This window comes from Pongo abelii, chromosome 19 (genome assembly GCF_028885655.2).
Source record: "Pongo abelii isolate AG06213 chromosome 19, NHGRI_mPonAbe1-v2.0_pri, whole genome shotgun sequence".
Classification (NCBI taxonomy): domain Eukaryota; kingdom Metazoa; phylum Chordata; class Mammalia; order Primates; family Hominidae; genus Pongo; species Pongo abelii.
The window spans coordinates 46,762,986-46,778,958 of NC_072004.2; the positions used below are offsets into that span (position 1 = coordinate 46,762,986).

Here is a 15,973-nt window from a genome sequence, read left to right on the forward strand (position 1 = left end):
TTGTTCACCTTGTTCTGTATTAAAGGATACCAAATTTACCTACTAAATAGAAGGGAACTTTCATCAGTACTATCATGATTAAGATGATAATTTCCTACTGGTTTATTGCTTACCTCAAGAAGATGACTTTTTAAAAGATAGCTGTATTTATCATCCAGCATTCCTAAGATAAAAGCAAAACAGCAACATACAGGAACTAACAGTCTCATCCGTAGGGAGGTCAAGTGACTTGCCTAAGGTTCACTCAATGTTGAGGGTAGGATAAAAGAATCCAAGAAGAACTGCAAAGGATGGTAAGAATTGGATAAGCAGAGGAGAAAAAGGCAGGCAGATCACACAGGGAAACAGATCAAATGGAGTGACGAAAGTAGGCACATGCATGGTGCTCTGGAGAGAGAATGAGGAGGCCAGTATAGATGGTTTGGAAGGGAGATGAGTAAGGTCTTGAAAGTCCAGCTAAGATTGCAGTTGGTGAGAAGAGTGGGAATAGAACTGTACTACTCCAGTGACTGGCATGGACTCTAGGAGGAGCGAATTCAGTTTTGGGATTATAAAAGTAATTGAGGACTCTGGGTGAATTAAGACAGAGGCTAGGAGATTAAGCAAATAGGAACTTTAGACACAGCTACACCTTACAGTTCTGCTCTTGTGCCTGTTTTCTCCCTTGACAATCAGATCAGTATAGGCAATTCCCAGATCTCTAACCCAGATTCCTTGCCTTACATATTTAATCCTGCAAGAAAGTTCCTTCAGGCTGTGCTGCCCATGGGTACTTTAAGGTTACCATATCCAAAATTATTTCCTTGCCTGCCCCAACCTAGGTCTTCTTAATACTTTCAAGTCACTTTTGACTGAACCTTTGTGATTTGATCTCAAGCTACTCTTCCAGATAGTTCTACTTCTCTGTGCTACAAAAAAGGATACACTCCAATCAGATGGACCTAGTTGCTATTTCCTGAATATTTTGTAGCACCCTTCCCACTTCTTCCTATAAAAATAATTCCTAGCATTCAAAGACTAGCATCAGCCTTCCTGGGTTTATCACACAAACCTGGAAGTATTTCCTTACTCTAAATTCCAAGTGAGTAATTGCTATTACTCATATGGCAATTATTTTAGACCATTGTTATTGTATACATGTATATAAATGTTTATGTGTATATATGTGTGTTTACATGTGTATAAATAAGAACACATACAACCATACATATATGTATATACGTATGTATCTTACATGGCAAGCTCTTTGTGGGCAGAGACCATACCTTATAAAGTACTGAGCACATAGAAGATACTCAGTAAAAATCCAGAAAAGGATTGAAGAGTTTAAGAAGTGAGGAGGAAGTCTGAGGCATTGAATATCCCTCAAAAGGGTTAGTTGAAGTTCTAGACTAGGAGTCTAGAAACATAGTTATTGTCTCAGTTCTTCTGTAAATTTGCTATGTGACATTGAGTAAGAACTTTACTCATTCTGCATAAGTTTCTTCATCTGTAAAACGAAGTGGCTGGTCTAGGTCATCTCTAAGGCCTCTATCCAGCTCTGCATTTGTGTCATTCTGAGTTGTATGAAAGTACCCTGTAAGTGAGGCTTGGAATTTTAGTGGGAGATATTTGTATGGCACTGGATCTTCCCTCTTCAGTATTATGGAACCTGGGAACCGGACCAGAAAAAGTGGAAAATGGTGCCATTCCATCACTAATGGTTAGTTTGACAGATGGTGTGATAATTTTGAGCCATATTATTTTATGGTCCTAGAATTTTAATTTAAATCAGGAACAGCTATTAAAATTTCTTCAAACATCTTTTCGGCATTTATAGAGAAGATCATTTACCTTTTTTTCTTTAATCTCTTCCTGCAATGGATTACATGTAAAGAATTCCTAATGTAAAAACTAAGAAAAAGAGTTCTTTAAATAATAAGATGAGGAGCAGTGTTCAGTGGACAGTAAGGGCATAATAAATATAGTAGGCTAAGAAATGCAGCCCCAACAAAAGTTTCACATCAAATTCCCTAGAACCTGGGAATGTTACCTTATATCATAAAATATGTCATTAATGATCTGGAGAGGAGAAGCTCATCCTACATTATTCAGATGGGCCCTACATGCCATATCAAATGTCACTTTAAGATAGAGGCAGAGCGGCTAGGCTCGGTGGCTCATGACTGTAATCCTAGCACTTTGGGAGGCGAAGGTGGGCAGATCAATTGAGGTCAGGAGTTCAAAACCAGCCTGGCCAACATGGTGAAACCCCGTCTCCACTAAAAATACAAAAATTAGCCAGGCGTGGTGGTATGCACCTGTAATCCCAGCTACTCAGGAGGCTGAGACAGGAGACTTGCTTGGGCCTGGGAGGCGGAGGTTGCAGTGAGCTGAGATCGCACCACTGCACTCCAGCCTGGGTGACAGAGCAAGACTCCATCTCAAAAAATACAGAAAAAAAAAAAAAAAAAAGATAGACACAGAGGGACAGTTAACACAGACACACAAAGAGGAGGGCAATGTGACTGGAGTGATGCAGCCACAAGCCAAGGAATGTCCAGTGCTACTAGAAGCTGGAAAAAGGAACAGATTCCTCTCTACAGGAACCTCCAGAGAGAGTGTGGCCCTGCTGACATCTTGATTTTGAACTTTTGAACTCCAGAACTGTGAAAGAATAAGTTTTTGTTGACTTAAGCCACCGATTGTGGTTAATTTGTTACAGCTGCCCTTGGAACCTAATGTACTAAGGTAGTTATAATTTTTAGTTATACTTTCTGATCAATTTCTACTTTATTGAATTGTTAATAAAAATATGGCTAGTAAGAGTTTTACTTTTTTAAATAATATTTGGAAAATAATGTAGCAAAAATGGTTTTTGCTTATGCAGTTACCCAACTATTTGTAGATCTTCATGTACAGGAGTAATTCTCACCTAGGGGCCTTTTTATGCCTACTGTTTCTTCTACTTGGAAAGCTTTCTCTTTTCTCTCCCCTCTTTCTAATTCATTCCCCTGACTAACCCTCTTTTACTTTTAGGACTCAATTTGGATACCACTTCCTCCAGCAAGACCTCTCTATGCTCCTCTCAGTGGGTTAATTATTCCTACTCACTGCTCCTATAATGCCTTGTGCTTCTCTAGTTTAACTGTTTCCATTCTTCATTATAGTGACCTTTGATGGACGTACATGCCTATACTCTTCACTAAACTGTTGGTTTCTTTAGGGCAAGGACCATCTTATCCATCTTCCTATCCCAGTTCTTAATATACTTCCATGATTTATTGGCCCACCAGCTGATTCTTACTGAATACGAACTATGCCAGGAACTGTACATGGGCACGTAGTGTGTGCCCAATAAATGGTTGAAAAGCAAGGAATGAATGAAGCTATGCCATTTTTAAGTTGAACAAATTAAAATATATTGACATATCAAATGACCAAAACATGCAAATGAATATAAAACCAATTTACATTTTTCCTGGTTGTATTTTCTAAAGTGAGGTGGCATGCAAATCATGGTAGGTACCAAGGTAAGATACTCACACTACATCGCCTGCATAATGTCGAATTCGAAAATCTCGATCAAACTCCAGAATTTTGTCTGAGGCACAGAGCTAAGAAATCAAGAAGGATATTATTTTGAAAACGGACATTTTTGCTTTCCTAAAAATATATTCCAGCTTAATATGAAATGATGATAATACCACAAATTATGACATCACATTGTGTGGGGCTTGATTTAAAAATATGGCTTATGTATTATAAAGACTAAACTTTCACTAGAAATCCACACAGCTAGACTACATTTCCTGACCACTCTTACAGCTAGATATGGCCAAGTAACCAAGTTCTGGACAATGGAGGTAAAGCGTGGCTGTTCTAGGCCCAAACTGGTGAAAAGTGAATGATCCCCCTCTGTGCTTTCTTCTCTCCTCCCACTAGTTGGATGCAGAGGGTAGTCCCTAAGGCATGGAATAGTCAGAAGATAGAGGAAGTTTGGGTCCCTGAGAGAAACATAGACTTCTACTATCTTATGACACTTTAATCTTGGCTACAGTCTAGGCATGGTGGCTCAGGCCTGTAATCCCAGCACTTTGGGAGGCTGAGGCAGGCAGATTGCTTGAGCCCAGTAGTTCAAGACCAGCCTGGGCAACATGGTGAAACCCCATCTCTACTAAAAATACAAAAATTAGTCAGGCGTGGTGGTATGCATCTGTAGTCCCACCTAGTCGGGAGGCTGAGATGGGAGAATCACCTGAGCATGGAAGGCAGAGACTGCAGTGAGCCAAGATTGGGTCACTGTACTCCAGCCTGGGCAATATAGCGAGACCCTGTCTCAAAAACCAAACCAAACCAAACAAAATGTAGCTACTATCTTCATGCAGTCCAGCCTACCCTGACTGATAGAGTTTCTTTCTCCTCCAAGGTCCACTTAAGGAGGACCATACTGAAGGCTTACTAGTTGTTAGGCATATACATCTTATTCAGTCCTCAATGCTGACATATAAGGTATAACAATCTCTCTGTTACACACATGGAAACTGAGGCTCAAAGAGGTTAAGCAATTGGCCCAAGATCACATAGCTAGTAAGTGGTACCCCTGGAAAGGACTCCTGGAATCAAATGTAACATCTGTGCTCTCTTATGTACATGGAGGCCTGGCTCATCTGTCTGCTAAGCTGAGACTCCAGTTCAGGACTATCATTTCACAGAAGATAAAGCTTCTTCAGCTCTTTCTCCCTGAAGAGGAATAGTTTATGGGAAGGCAGTTTTTATATGGCTGTGGAGGTCTCTATGACTTTCTACAATCTTCCTTGTTACAGTAGCATCTAGACTTGTCTGCCCTGTTAAGAATCACTTGGAATCTTATAGTTTCTTAGGCAGACATCTAGGAGAGTCCACAAAAGTTTCCCTGGGGAGGCCAGGCGCGGTGGCTCACGTCTGTAATCCCAGCACTTTGGGAAGCCGAGGCGGGCGGATTCCGAGGTCAGGAGACTGAGACCATCCTGGCTAATACAGTGAAACCCCGTCTCTATTAAAAAAATACAAAAAATTAGCCGGGCGTGGTGGCAGGCGCCTGTAGTCCCAGCTACTCGGGAGGCTGAGGCGGGAGAATAGCATGAACCTGGGAGGCAGAGCTTGCAGTGAGCCGAGATCATGCCCCTGCACTCCAGCCTGGGTGACAAGAGCAAGACTCTCTCTCAAAAAATAAATAAATAAATTTTTCCTAGGGAAATATACAAAAACCACTTAGGTTCTAATGTTCGATAACAAATAATCTCAACCTGAAAGGTGTATTCTATTAATTTGACAAGTGAATAATTACAGGAAATTAGAGTCAGACCTCCAAGGTTCAAATCTTGCCTCTACCGTCTACTCACTCTGACTTCTTTAATAATTACTTATCTCAGAGAGTTGTTCTGAGGATTAAATGAACTATTGAGAACAAAGCATCTACCATACAGAGAGGTCTCCAAAATACTTAATTTCCCTTTTCTGCTCTCTCTCTTATTAACCCCTTTTACAAACTGTTTTATTTATAAAACCCCTTAAGGAAAAGGACCCAAGAGATGTCTACACTAATGGATCATTCTTACATGTGGATACTGCAAAGTTGCAACTGATCTGAACACAGGAGGTTTTAGATTTTTCTTTTTTTTATTGGTAATAGCAGTTATGTATTTATCATTTAACTTTTTATATTAATAATTTAAATAATAATTTTATGCTTTACTGGATTATTTGCCTATCTCTCCATGGTAACTTTAATGCGGAAGAAACAATGTTGTCCCTAAATGAAATAACTGTTACAAGATAGAAACCTCTAATTTAACATGCCAATAAGTCTAGCTAATCAGTAACCCGTAGCAAATGATGGTATCCAGCTCAACACACAGAATAGCATATGTAATAAACAGTTCACAGTGATTAAAATATTTTGATAGTTTGATCATTTCTTTTCTTCATTAGGTAAAAATCCCAAAGAAGAACACATTTTAAAAATCTCTATCTCAAAGAAATAAAAGATATTCAAACTGGAAAACAGAAGTCAAATAATTCCTGTTCACTGATAACATGATCTAATACCTAGAAAACCCTAAAGACTCTTTCAAAAGACTCCTAGACTTGATAAGCAACTTCAGTAAAGTTTCAGGATATAAAATCAATGTACAAAAATAAATAAGCATTTCTATACACGACCGATAACACTGAAGCTGAGAACCAAATCAAGAACTCAATCCCATTTACGATATCCACAAACACTCACACAAAAGAAAACCCTAGGAATATATTTAAACAGGGAAGTGAAAGATCTCTACAAGGAGAACTACAAAACGCTGACGAAAGAAGTCATAGATGACACAAAAAAATGGAAAAACATACAATGCTCATGGATTGGAAGAATCAATGTCATTAAAATGCCCATACTAATGCAATCTAAAAATTCAATGCAATTCCTATCAAATTACCAATGTCATTTTTCACAGAATTAGAAAAACAATCCTAAAGTTCATATAGAACCAAAAAACAGCCCAAATAGCCAAAGCAATTCCAAGCAAAAAGAACAAAACCAGAGGCATCATATTACCCTGTCTTCAAAATTATACTACAAGGCTATTGTAACCAAGACAGCATGGTACTGGTACAAAAATAGACATATAGATCAATGGGACACAACAGAGAGCCCAGAAATGAAGCTGTATACCTAAAATCAACTGATCTTTGTCAAAGTTGACAAAAATAAACAATGGAGAAAGGATACCCTATTCACTAAGTGGTACTGGGAAAAATAGCTAGCCATATACAGAAGAATGAAATTGGACCCCTGTCTCTCACCATACACAAAAACTAACTTAAGATGAATTAAAGACTTAAATATAAAACCTGAAGCTATAAAACTCCTAGAAGAAAACCTAGCAAAAACTCTTCTGGATATTGGCCTAGGCAAAGAATTTATGACCAAGACCTCAAAAACAAATGTGACAAAAACAAATGAGACTTAATTAAACTAAAAAGGTTCTGCCAGCAAAAGAAATAACCAACAGAGTAAACAAACAACCTACATAATCAGAGAAAATATCTGTAAATTATGCCTCCAACAAAGGACTAATATTCAGAATCTACAAGGAACTCAAATAACTAAATAACAAAAAAATCACATAACCCCATTAAAAAGTAGGCAAAGAACATGAACAGGTATTTTTCAAAAGAAGAAATACAAACAGCCAACAAACATTTGAAAAAATGTTCAACATCACTAATCATCAGAGAAATACAAATTAAAACCAGAATAAGATATCGTCTTATACCACTCAGAATGGCTATTACTAAAAATGTCAAAAACAGATGGCATGGATGTGGAGAAAAGGAGATGCTTATACATTGTTGGTGGGAATGTAAATTAATACAACTTCTATGGGAAACAGTATGGAGATTTCTCAAAGAATGTAAACATTTCTTTTAAATGGTAGTTCTAAAAATAGAACTACCATTTGATCTAGCAATTCCACTACTAGGTATAACGAAAAGATATTTGTACTCGTATGTTTACCATAACATTACTCACAATAGCAAAGTCATGGAATCAATTAATCTAAGTGTCTATCAACAAATGATTGGATAGAAAGAAAATGTGATATACATATATATATAATGGAATACTATGCAGCCATAAAAAAGAATGAAACCATGTCCTTTGCAGCAACAGGGGTAGAGCTGGAGGCCATTATACTAGGTGAAATAATGTACTTTTTCGCTTGTAAGTGGTAGCTAAACAATGCATATACATGAACACAAAGATGGAAATAAGACACTGGGGACTCCAAAAGCAGGGGGGTGAGGGTTGAAAAATTACATATTGGGTACAATGTTCACCATCTGGGTGACAGGTAAGCTAGACGCCCAAAGCTTACCATTATGCAATATATCCATGTAACAAACCTGAACATGTATACACCCAGATCTAAAATAATATAAATAAATAAAGAAACAAATAATCACTACCTCAGCACTTGTCTTAGGGATACCAAAAGAAAGAGCTACTTGGTCTGAAAGTTGGGAAACCTGGGCTCCCACAAATTTGAAAAAGAAAAAGAAAATCCTCTCCACAGATAAATTACTATTTAGCATTTCATGTCAAATCAGTAGCAAATACTGATGTAGTATGTAGAGTTAGTCTTACAAATGACATGGCTGGGTGCAGTGGCTCATGCCTATAATCCCAGCACTTGGGGAGACCCATGTGGGCAGATGATCTGAGGTCAGGAGTTCAAGACCAGCCTGGCCAACATGGTGAAACCCCGTCTCTACAAAAACACAAAAATCAGCTGGGCATGATGGCGGGTGCCTGTAATCCCAGCTACTTGGGAGGCTGAGGCAGGAGAATCGCTTGAACTCGGGAGGCAGACGTTGCAATGAGCCAAGATTGCGCCATGCACTCTAGCCTGGGCAACAGAGTGAGACTCCATCTCAAAAGAAAAAAAAAAAAAGGAATGATATTATATTTCAAAATATTTGGTTGACACATTTAATTCAGGTATATAAATGGCCAAGGTAGAAGATATCAAAATGAGATGGATTTGATTTCTCATGTGAGACTTATAGCTAATTTAAATGAAAATTTAAATAAGATTTATTTGATATGATTGGGAACAATTCAATTCAACTTTACAAACACTGATTGAATGTCTACCATCTGGTAGGCACCGTGCTAAGTGAGTCTCCAAAACCTGAACTGTGTACAAAGGACATTTATAAACTTTCCCTCAAAGATAGGACATTTGCCCATGTAATCATGCCATCTTTAAAAGCATCACTCTAAATTATTTAGGTGACTTCTAACTTTGCTCAGTACTCTGTCCCCAGCACTTAGGATTGCACCTGGAAGATGAGAAGCACTTGTTAGGTATTTGTGGTGTAAATGGCGAATGACTGAAGCAGTACCTCTAACCCAAAACCCTAATATGAAAGAGCAGACTGTAGTATCTGAAAGCGAACTTGTCGTAGGGTTACAATCAATCCTCAGTAACAGACCAAGGAGAATATTTTAGAAAAAACTGGCCTAAAATAAATGTCAGCTAGTAATCTATTTCTTGACGATTTGGGCTTTAGCTAGTTAACTGTGGAATTTCCCTGTTCTGATTACATAATTTCAAAGGAGATAAGTTAGAAAATAGACTTTATTTACACTAAAAAATGGCAGTGTCAGAGATTTATATGGAACTCTGGAGAGGCAGAAATGTCTGCCCCCTTTTTCTATGGATGTGAAGGAGCAGGGGCCTGTTTTCCCTTTAGCATACGGTTACTAGACAAGACTATGTGTAGAGAAGTCTCAGGGGCGATGATGATGTGTTCCTCTTCTAACACAAATTTCTTGAACGAATACTAATAGCAAACATATTCCATGCAAATGGAATATTCCATGCAAATGATATGTCCATATCAGCACAAAGGTCTGATAATCACAACTGCCACCAATTACTACAGATATGTGATCTTTATCACATTTTTAGATCCTGAAAAATGGAGAGTTAAAAGGATACTCATTTATTTAATGAATAAGTTTCTCTGTAATAACTAGAATTACAACTAGAATCTCTGTTTTCAAGAAAGTCATATGATCTGAAGAAGTACGGCAGAGTACACAACACATTTTGTTACTGAGGATTACAGTAAAAAGTCAAGGACAAAAGCTATTTTCCATGCCAGAGTTATCAGATGCAGGAGTAAAATTCTAGCACATGAGCAAGGACTCTACATCTATTGGTTACAAATGACATCATGCTTTCTGAAGAATCATGCTCATTTTTCCTATTTCTACCAAATTGTATAGTCTGGAGCTCCCTCTCCTGGATTAACATGATTTTATCAATTTCTTCATACTATAAACCAGAGAGGCAGAATTTATCCACAGCAACAAATCATTTAATGAATGTTTGTGACTTTTCTTTCTTATTAAAGGGGACATTCTTTTCACCCAACATATAAAGTCGTTTAACTCCATCAAACAACAAGGAGAATCTCACAGATAAAAGGGAGAAGAAGGTGTCATTAAACACATTACCTTTCGGCTGGAAAAATGGCCATGTTTGCCCAATTTACTGTTAAGTGCTTCAAGAAACATTTCATCGGTGACTTTGCCGACATTCATGCAAGCATCATCAAGGATTGCAATGATCCCTTTGTGCTGTTGCTCCACCAGGTCAACAATGATCTGATTGTTGAAGTAGTCAATCTGTAGGACACAGCAAGGAGGCAATTCTGAAGAGAACAGTGACCAGGCCAGGTTAAACCCTGATGCCCCTATTTGTATCAGGAGTTCAGGTAAAACTACTTTGGTGTCAAATGTATGAATAACATTAAAGAGGTCTTATACTAAAAAGAGTATACATTCTAACAGACGTTTATTTTTAAATTTCTTTGTTAACTTTCTATCATGAAATACATTGTCTGAGATTAGTATAGCCCAAGGCAAAGATAATAAGGTAGACACCATTTCTCCCATTACAAACTCATTTTAATCCTGCCTCCAGATCCCACACCCAACCCTACTCCTTCATACCAATCTGCCTGCCATTAACCGTAAGGTCCACCTTCCACAAAGGGCCAACAAATAACCTTAAAGTATTATCTGATATACTACTTTATAATAAAGTTAAGGTACTACACAAAACTTGCATTTTTATAAAAGTAGGGTGCAAGTTAAATGTTTAGTTCTAGAAATTTTGTGCAATATGTTCATAATGATGGCTGTGGTTGCCACAAAGTGCCTCGTTTACCTTTAAATACTGTTAATGTGTCATGCATGCAGATGGAAGGGGTGGAACTGTGCACTAAAGTAGGGGCTTTAACTGTAGTGTTTGGCAGAGTTGCCTTCTACCTGCCAGTTCAAAAGTTCTGTTTTCATACAGAATATATATACTAAAAAATTTCAGTCTGTTAAACAGCCTTACTCTGATTCAGCCTCTTCAGATACTCTTGTGCTGTGCAGCAGTGGCTCTGTGTGTAAATGCTATGCACTGAGGGTACACAAAAATACCAACGTTATGTGTACAGGATAATGCCTCATCCCAGTCAGATGTCCATTTGTCATTGTGTTTGTTAACAACCCTTTATCTCTTAGTGTTAAATAAACTCCACTTAAAACAGAAAAAAAAAGAACTTGCATTTTTACATGCAAGTTACATGACCCTGAATGACTAAAATCCAAAAAAGCATTTATTTCAGTTTCCCCAAAGTTAAAAAGCTTCAATAGAATTTTGAAAAATTTGAAAAAATTCAGTAGAATTTTGACATTTTTCTAGGCATAATATAAAGAATTTAATTCTGAGAAATAAGTATCTATAAAAGATAAGAAAAAGCTTTTCCTTTACTTCCACAAGCTGAATGAAGTTATAAATAACTTCCGGCTTTTCAGCAACTATACATGTACAAGGTTTGTCCAACAACCCTCTGCCACACCTGTTTATTCTGACAGCCTGCAATGCACCTATCACCACACACAGAAGGCACACAAAGGCCCAACTCAGGCAAGCTGCACATCTCAAAGAGGGGCAGCTTATGATCACATAGTTTAATCTTGCTATGTCCCATCTTACGCAGGAGTTACCTAAACTGATTGCTGTCTCCATTACCTTCTGTAAGGTCTATATACTCATAATAGACCATTCAAGTGACTCATGTATTCCCATTTCATGCTTTAAAATCCAAGGTTTTATGCCAGTTATTTGTACATGGCTTTTAGCTCCATTTCTAGTCTTGCATGTTCTCTTCTGTATCTTATGGACTGAAACCTGTAAACTGGGTAGTTTTTACTTTGTTTTTTATACTTTTCTGATTTGTCTATATTAAAGTTTCTCAGTTAGGGGGAATTTTGCCCACCAGGGGACATCTGGCAATATCAGGAGACATTTCTAGTCAAAATGGGGTAGGGGTGCTACTGTCATTTCGTGGGTAGAGGCCAGGGATGCTGCTAAACATCCTACAATGCATAGAACAGCCTCCACAACAAAGAATTATCTGGCACAAATTTCAGTTGTACTGAGGTGAAGCAGTGTAGGTCTAAATATTTACTTCCATTATGGGCATTTATTACATTTCTAATTAGGGAGAAAAGTTATTTCCATCTTTGGAAAAAAATCCTAAAAATACTCAAAAAGCAGGAGCTCTATATTAATAGTGGACATCTTAGACTACGGGACTATGAAATTAAAGACCAAGTCTTTTGTCCCAGGGACTAAAGAATTACCTTCCCTAAAATCCCAATTATATTACTAAAAGCTACTGGTCTCTGCTAGTAACTTTCAGTTTGTAAGTTTAATACTGCTTCAAACATTGCTTAAACCAGTAGTTTTCAAACTAAGTTCTTGCAGCAACTTGGCATTCCCGTAAGGTTTCCTAAAGGATACCAGGAGCCAGAAGAGTTGTGATGGGGTAGCTTAGGGACATTGGGCTCTGGCCTCTCATACCCACTCCAGATACAACAGCTTTGTGCTTGAGTGTCAAGTTCTCAATAGTTAAAATGATTTGCAAACTACAGCATCAAAAGCTTTTAAAAGTGAATGTACCAGAGAGATAACCAGACATTACGAACCTCCTGGTGGAAGTTCACACACAGTCTATGAAATGGGCTGTGGAAAAAAACTGACCCTAAATCCAGTCAAGACTCTAGATCTAACAACCAATATACAGGACATACAAGAAACAGAGAAACATATTAAATGGCACCTGAGGAATGCAATTAGCAAAATCCAGACTGTGGGAAACTCCATAACAAATGACTCATTCTCTTCAACACAAGATTGCAAAGAGAGATCATTCAAGGAAAAAAAGAAAGATGAAGGAGAAAATCTATAGATATGCAAGAGACCTATCAATCAATCATAATGTAAGAAACTTATTTGGATCCAAATTTAAACTGCAAAACAACAACCAGAAGACAACTGAGGAAATATGAAACATGTATACTGACTGGATATTTTACGATATTAAGGAATTTTTGTTAATGTTTTAGGTATGATAATGGCATTGTGATTATGGTTTTTGTAAAACTCTCTTAGAGAAATACATGGAAATATTTACTGAATAGATATCCAATTGAATAGATGAAATAATGTGATATCTGAAATTTGCTTCAAAATAATCTGGGAGTAGGTGGATATAGTACAGATGGCATAAGACTGGCAATCAACTGGTAAGTGTTAAAGCTAGGTGATGGGTATATAGGGTTTACTGTACTATAGTCTCTCTTCTTAATGTGTGTTTAAAATTTTCCATAATAAAAAATCTTTTAAAAAGAATCACTATGTTTAGAAGTTTGGGGTTTTACCCAGAATAGAGATTCTAATTGTGGGGGGATCTGGCATGTAGTAAGTAACTGTTACCTTGGGGTTAGCCTTCTGCTCCCTCTAGGACAAATATTTCTTGGTTTATTTAGCGAAAATTTTTTGCATTTTGGGATTCTTGATTCTTTTTGAGATGTTTGGAACAGTCTACTGCATTACTTACCCTGTTGTCAATTATGCCTGTGAAATTTGATATTCTGATTGTTAAAGGATATTTTGAAATCACATTTGAATAACAAGTTTTATGATTAAATTTGGTATTAAAAATCCAAGCTTCAGTTATACCGTGTATTATACAACAGTTTCATTCTTAGAAAGCTTCATATACACTTAATTGAATTGAATTAAATTTTAATTGTATTAGGAGAGTTCATTATTTAAGTCAAACTATAGATAATTCTTATATAAAATAACCCTTTGCTTTATTTGCAAATAGGTAAAATTTATGCCAATATACTAGAGCAACTTTTTTATGGTATTCTAACGTTTAACACATGATGGAAGGCAGATACAATTTTGAGGCAGGAAAGCTATTTGTTATATCATTGTCTCTTTATTTCAGAATGGGAGGAAATAGAAAATAGAAAGGTAGGAAGGAAGCTAAAAGTCATTTAAATATAGTATTTCAAATTTTTTTTGCTGCTATTATATTGGATAACAAAAAACAAATATTGGCTTTATTTCTATTCTCTGGCAAGAGGATGAACAATCATATAAACTCAAACTACGGAAACTTAAAAGTTTTTGTATTTTTCAAGTTTATTCTCAGAATTGCTTAAAAATACAAACTTACAAGAAAAATTACTATGTCTCATTTCTATCATAAACAGAAGGTCTTATCATAGGAAATTTAAAAACCAAACAAGTCGTGCCTTTTAGCTTTGATCTCTGTGGTTTGCACTGTGCACCCATTATGCTTTCCAGCTATATCTTACCAGATTAGTTTGCCTCTGACAAATACAAAAGTTCCCAAAGATTGATGAGAGTAGAGGTGATAATTGAAGTGTAATACACAAGAAAATGCAAAGTAAAACAAGTATTTTAATGTGTAGGTTTCAGAGAATATAAACAACATTAACTGAAGACAATAAGATACCATATAGTCTACAAAGTAGAAGAGGAGAAAAAGGAGGAAAAGGGGAAGAAGAAACTAGATTCTGAAGGAAAGTTCAGCCAATTTAAGGTATAACTTAATAAAGTATGCTAAACCTAACAGACAGATATAAACCAGTAAGTCCACGTGGTATCAGCCATAACGTGAAAACAGGTTTACTGGTTCTAACTCAGGATGTTCTGGGCACCAACAAGGCAGTCTATCAAATTATAGCAATCCCACCTAAAAATGATGAAATTAATTGTATTTATATATCCCAAAAAGGAAGGCTAAGGTTCAGATGTTTCAAATACCCCCAAAAGATCAAGAAATACCTAAAATAAAATTTGACATTATCAATAATATGAGAAACACATGAAGGCATTTTCCATAAGAGTCCACTCACGTGTTTCCAGGGGATCCCTTCCCGCTGGTATTCTTCTTGTTCTTGCTTCAGAACCAGCTGAATAAATAGCTGCTGCAGTTTCTCATTGCAGTAATTGATGCAGAATTGTTCAAAACTATAAGAAAAGGAATAAATTAAGTTTCAACAAATAGAAAATAGGCAACAAGGTTTTAAGTATCTTTTCCAGTTTACCTGTTGTTGTCAAAGATTTCAAAGCCATAGATATCCAAGACACCAATAACAGTGTTTTTCCCATGGATTGTGGTGTCATAGTTCTTGACCTCAATAATATCATTGATGCGAGTAACGATCCAACAAAAAAGGCGCTCATATATTGCCTGCGAGGAAAATAGCACCATAAATGCTTGCCAATTTGGGAATGAGTCCTCTGTTTTGATTTGTGATCAGTTTTAAATTCCTGTCCACCTTCTCACTGTTTAGCATAGCCATTACTGGCCTCAGCAGAACAATGGAAAATGTAGACTGTCCATTTAAAAAAACCCAAACTACCTGATGTATGCAAAACTAAAGTAAATAGCTTGTATTTTTAAAAGATTATTACCGGTCATTACACCAATTCCAACGACACTCTCCAGGCATGTTTCCCTGCCCGGCTATATCAATAGTTTGCCTGATCCCTTGAATAAGCCAGTTCATTGCTTTATTATTAATTTCATCAACTATAAAGAGTTGAGAGCTAGTGAGTTAATATCTATGATCCACTAAAGCTATATGAATTCTAAAAATTATAAATATTGATTTCTAATGCTAAATGAAGATCTGAGCCAAAGATCAAGGGTTGAAATTCCCTGAGAATCAAACACACATCCAATGCACAAGAACACACACACTAAGCCACACATGGACAAAGGAGCCACACGCTAACACACATTCACATCCCGATACACATGTGCTCTGCAATGTCACATCGTTAGAAAACCTTCCTTAACGTCTCCTGCCAGCTACCCACTCTCTTCACCTATATCCATTACCTCCCCTTTACTCTTCAATCCACTCCAGTCTCCACTTACATCCTATTACTCCATTGAAATGGCTCATCAAAGACTCACAGCACCTCTACATAGATACTTCTTGTACCTCATATGGACATCCTGCTCTGTCGCTCAGCATCACTCAACCTAGGTTTTC

The 15,973-nt window shown here is 37.0% G+C and overlaps 1 protein-coding gene across 6 annotated transcripts in view; it reads right to left on the reverse strand.

Annotated features, from left to right (window-relative positions):
- Positions 1-15,973, reverse strand: part of MYO1D (myosin ID) — a 377,108-nt gene that overhangs the window by 244,198 nt on the left and 116,937 nt on the right. For all 6 annotated transcript variants that reach the window (XM_009251492.4, XM_024234170.3, XM_009251493.3 and 3 more), the window contains 4 exon segments: positions 15,017-15,162; positions 14,825-14,939; positions 10,046-10,216; positions 3,526-3,596 (listed from right to left, as the gene is read on the reverse strand). In XM_009251492.4, the coding sequence (XP_009249767.3) occupies positions 3,526-3,596; positions 10,046-10,216; positions 14,825-14,939; positions 15,017-15,162 (503 nt within the window).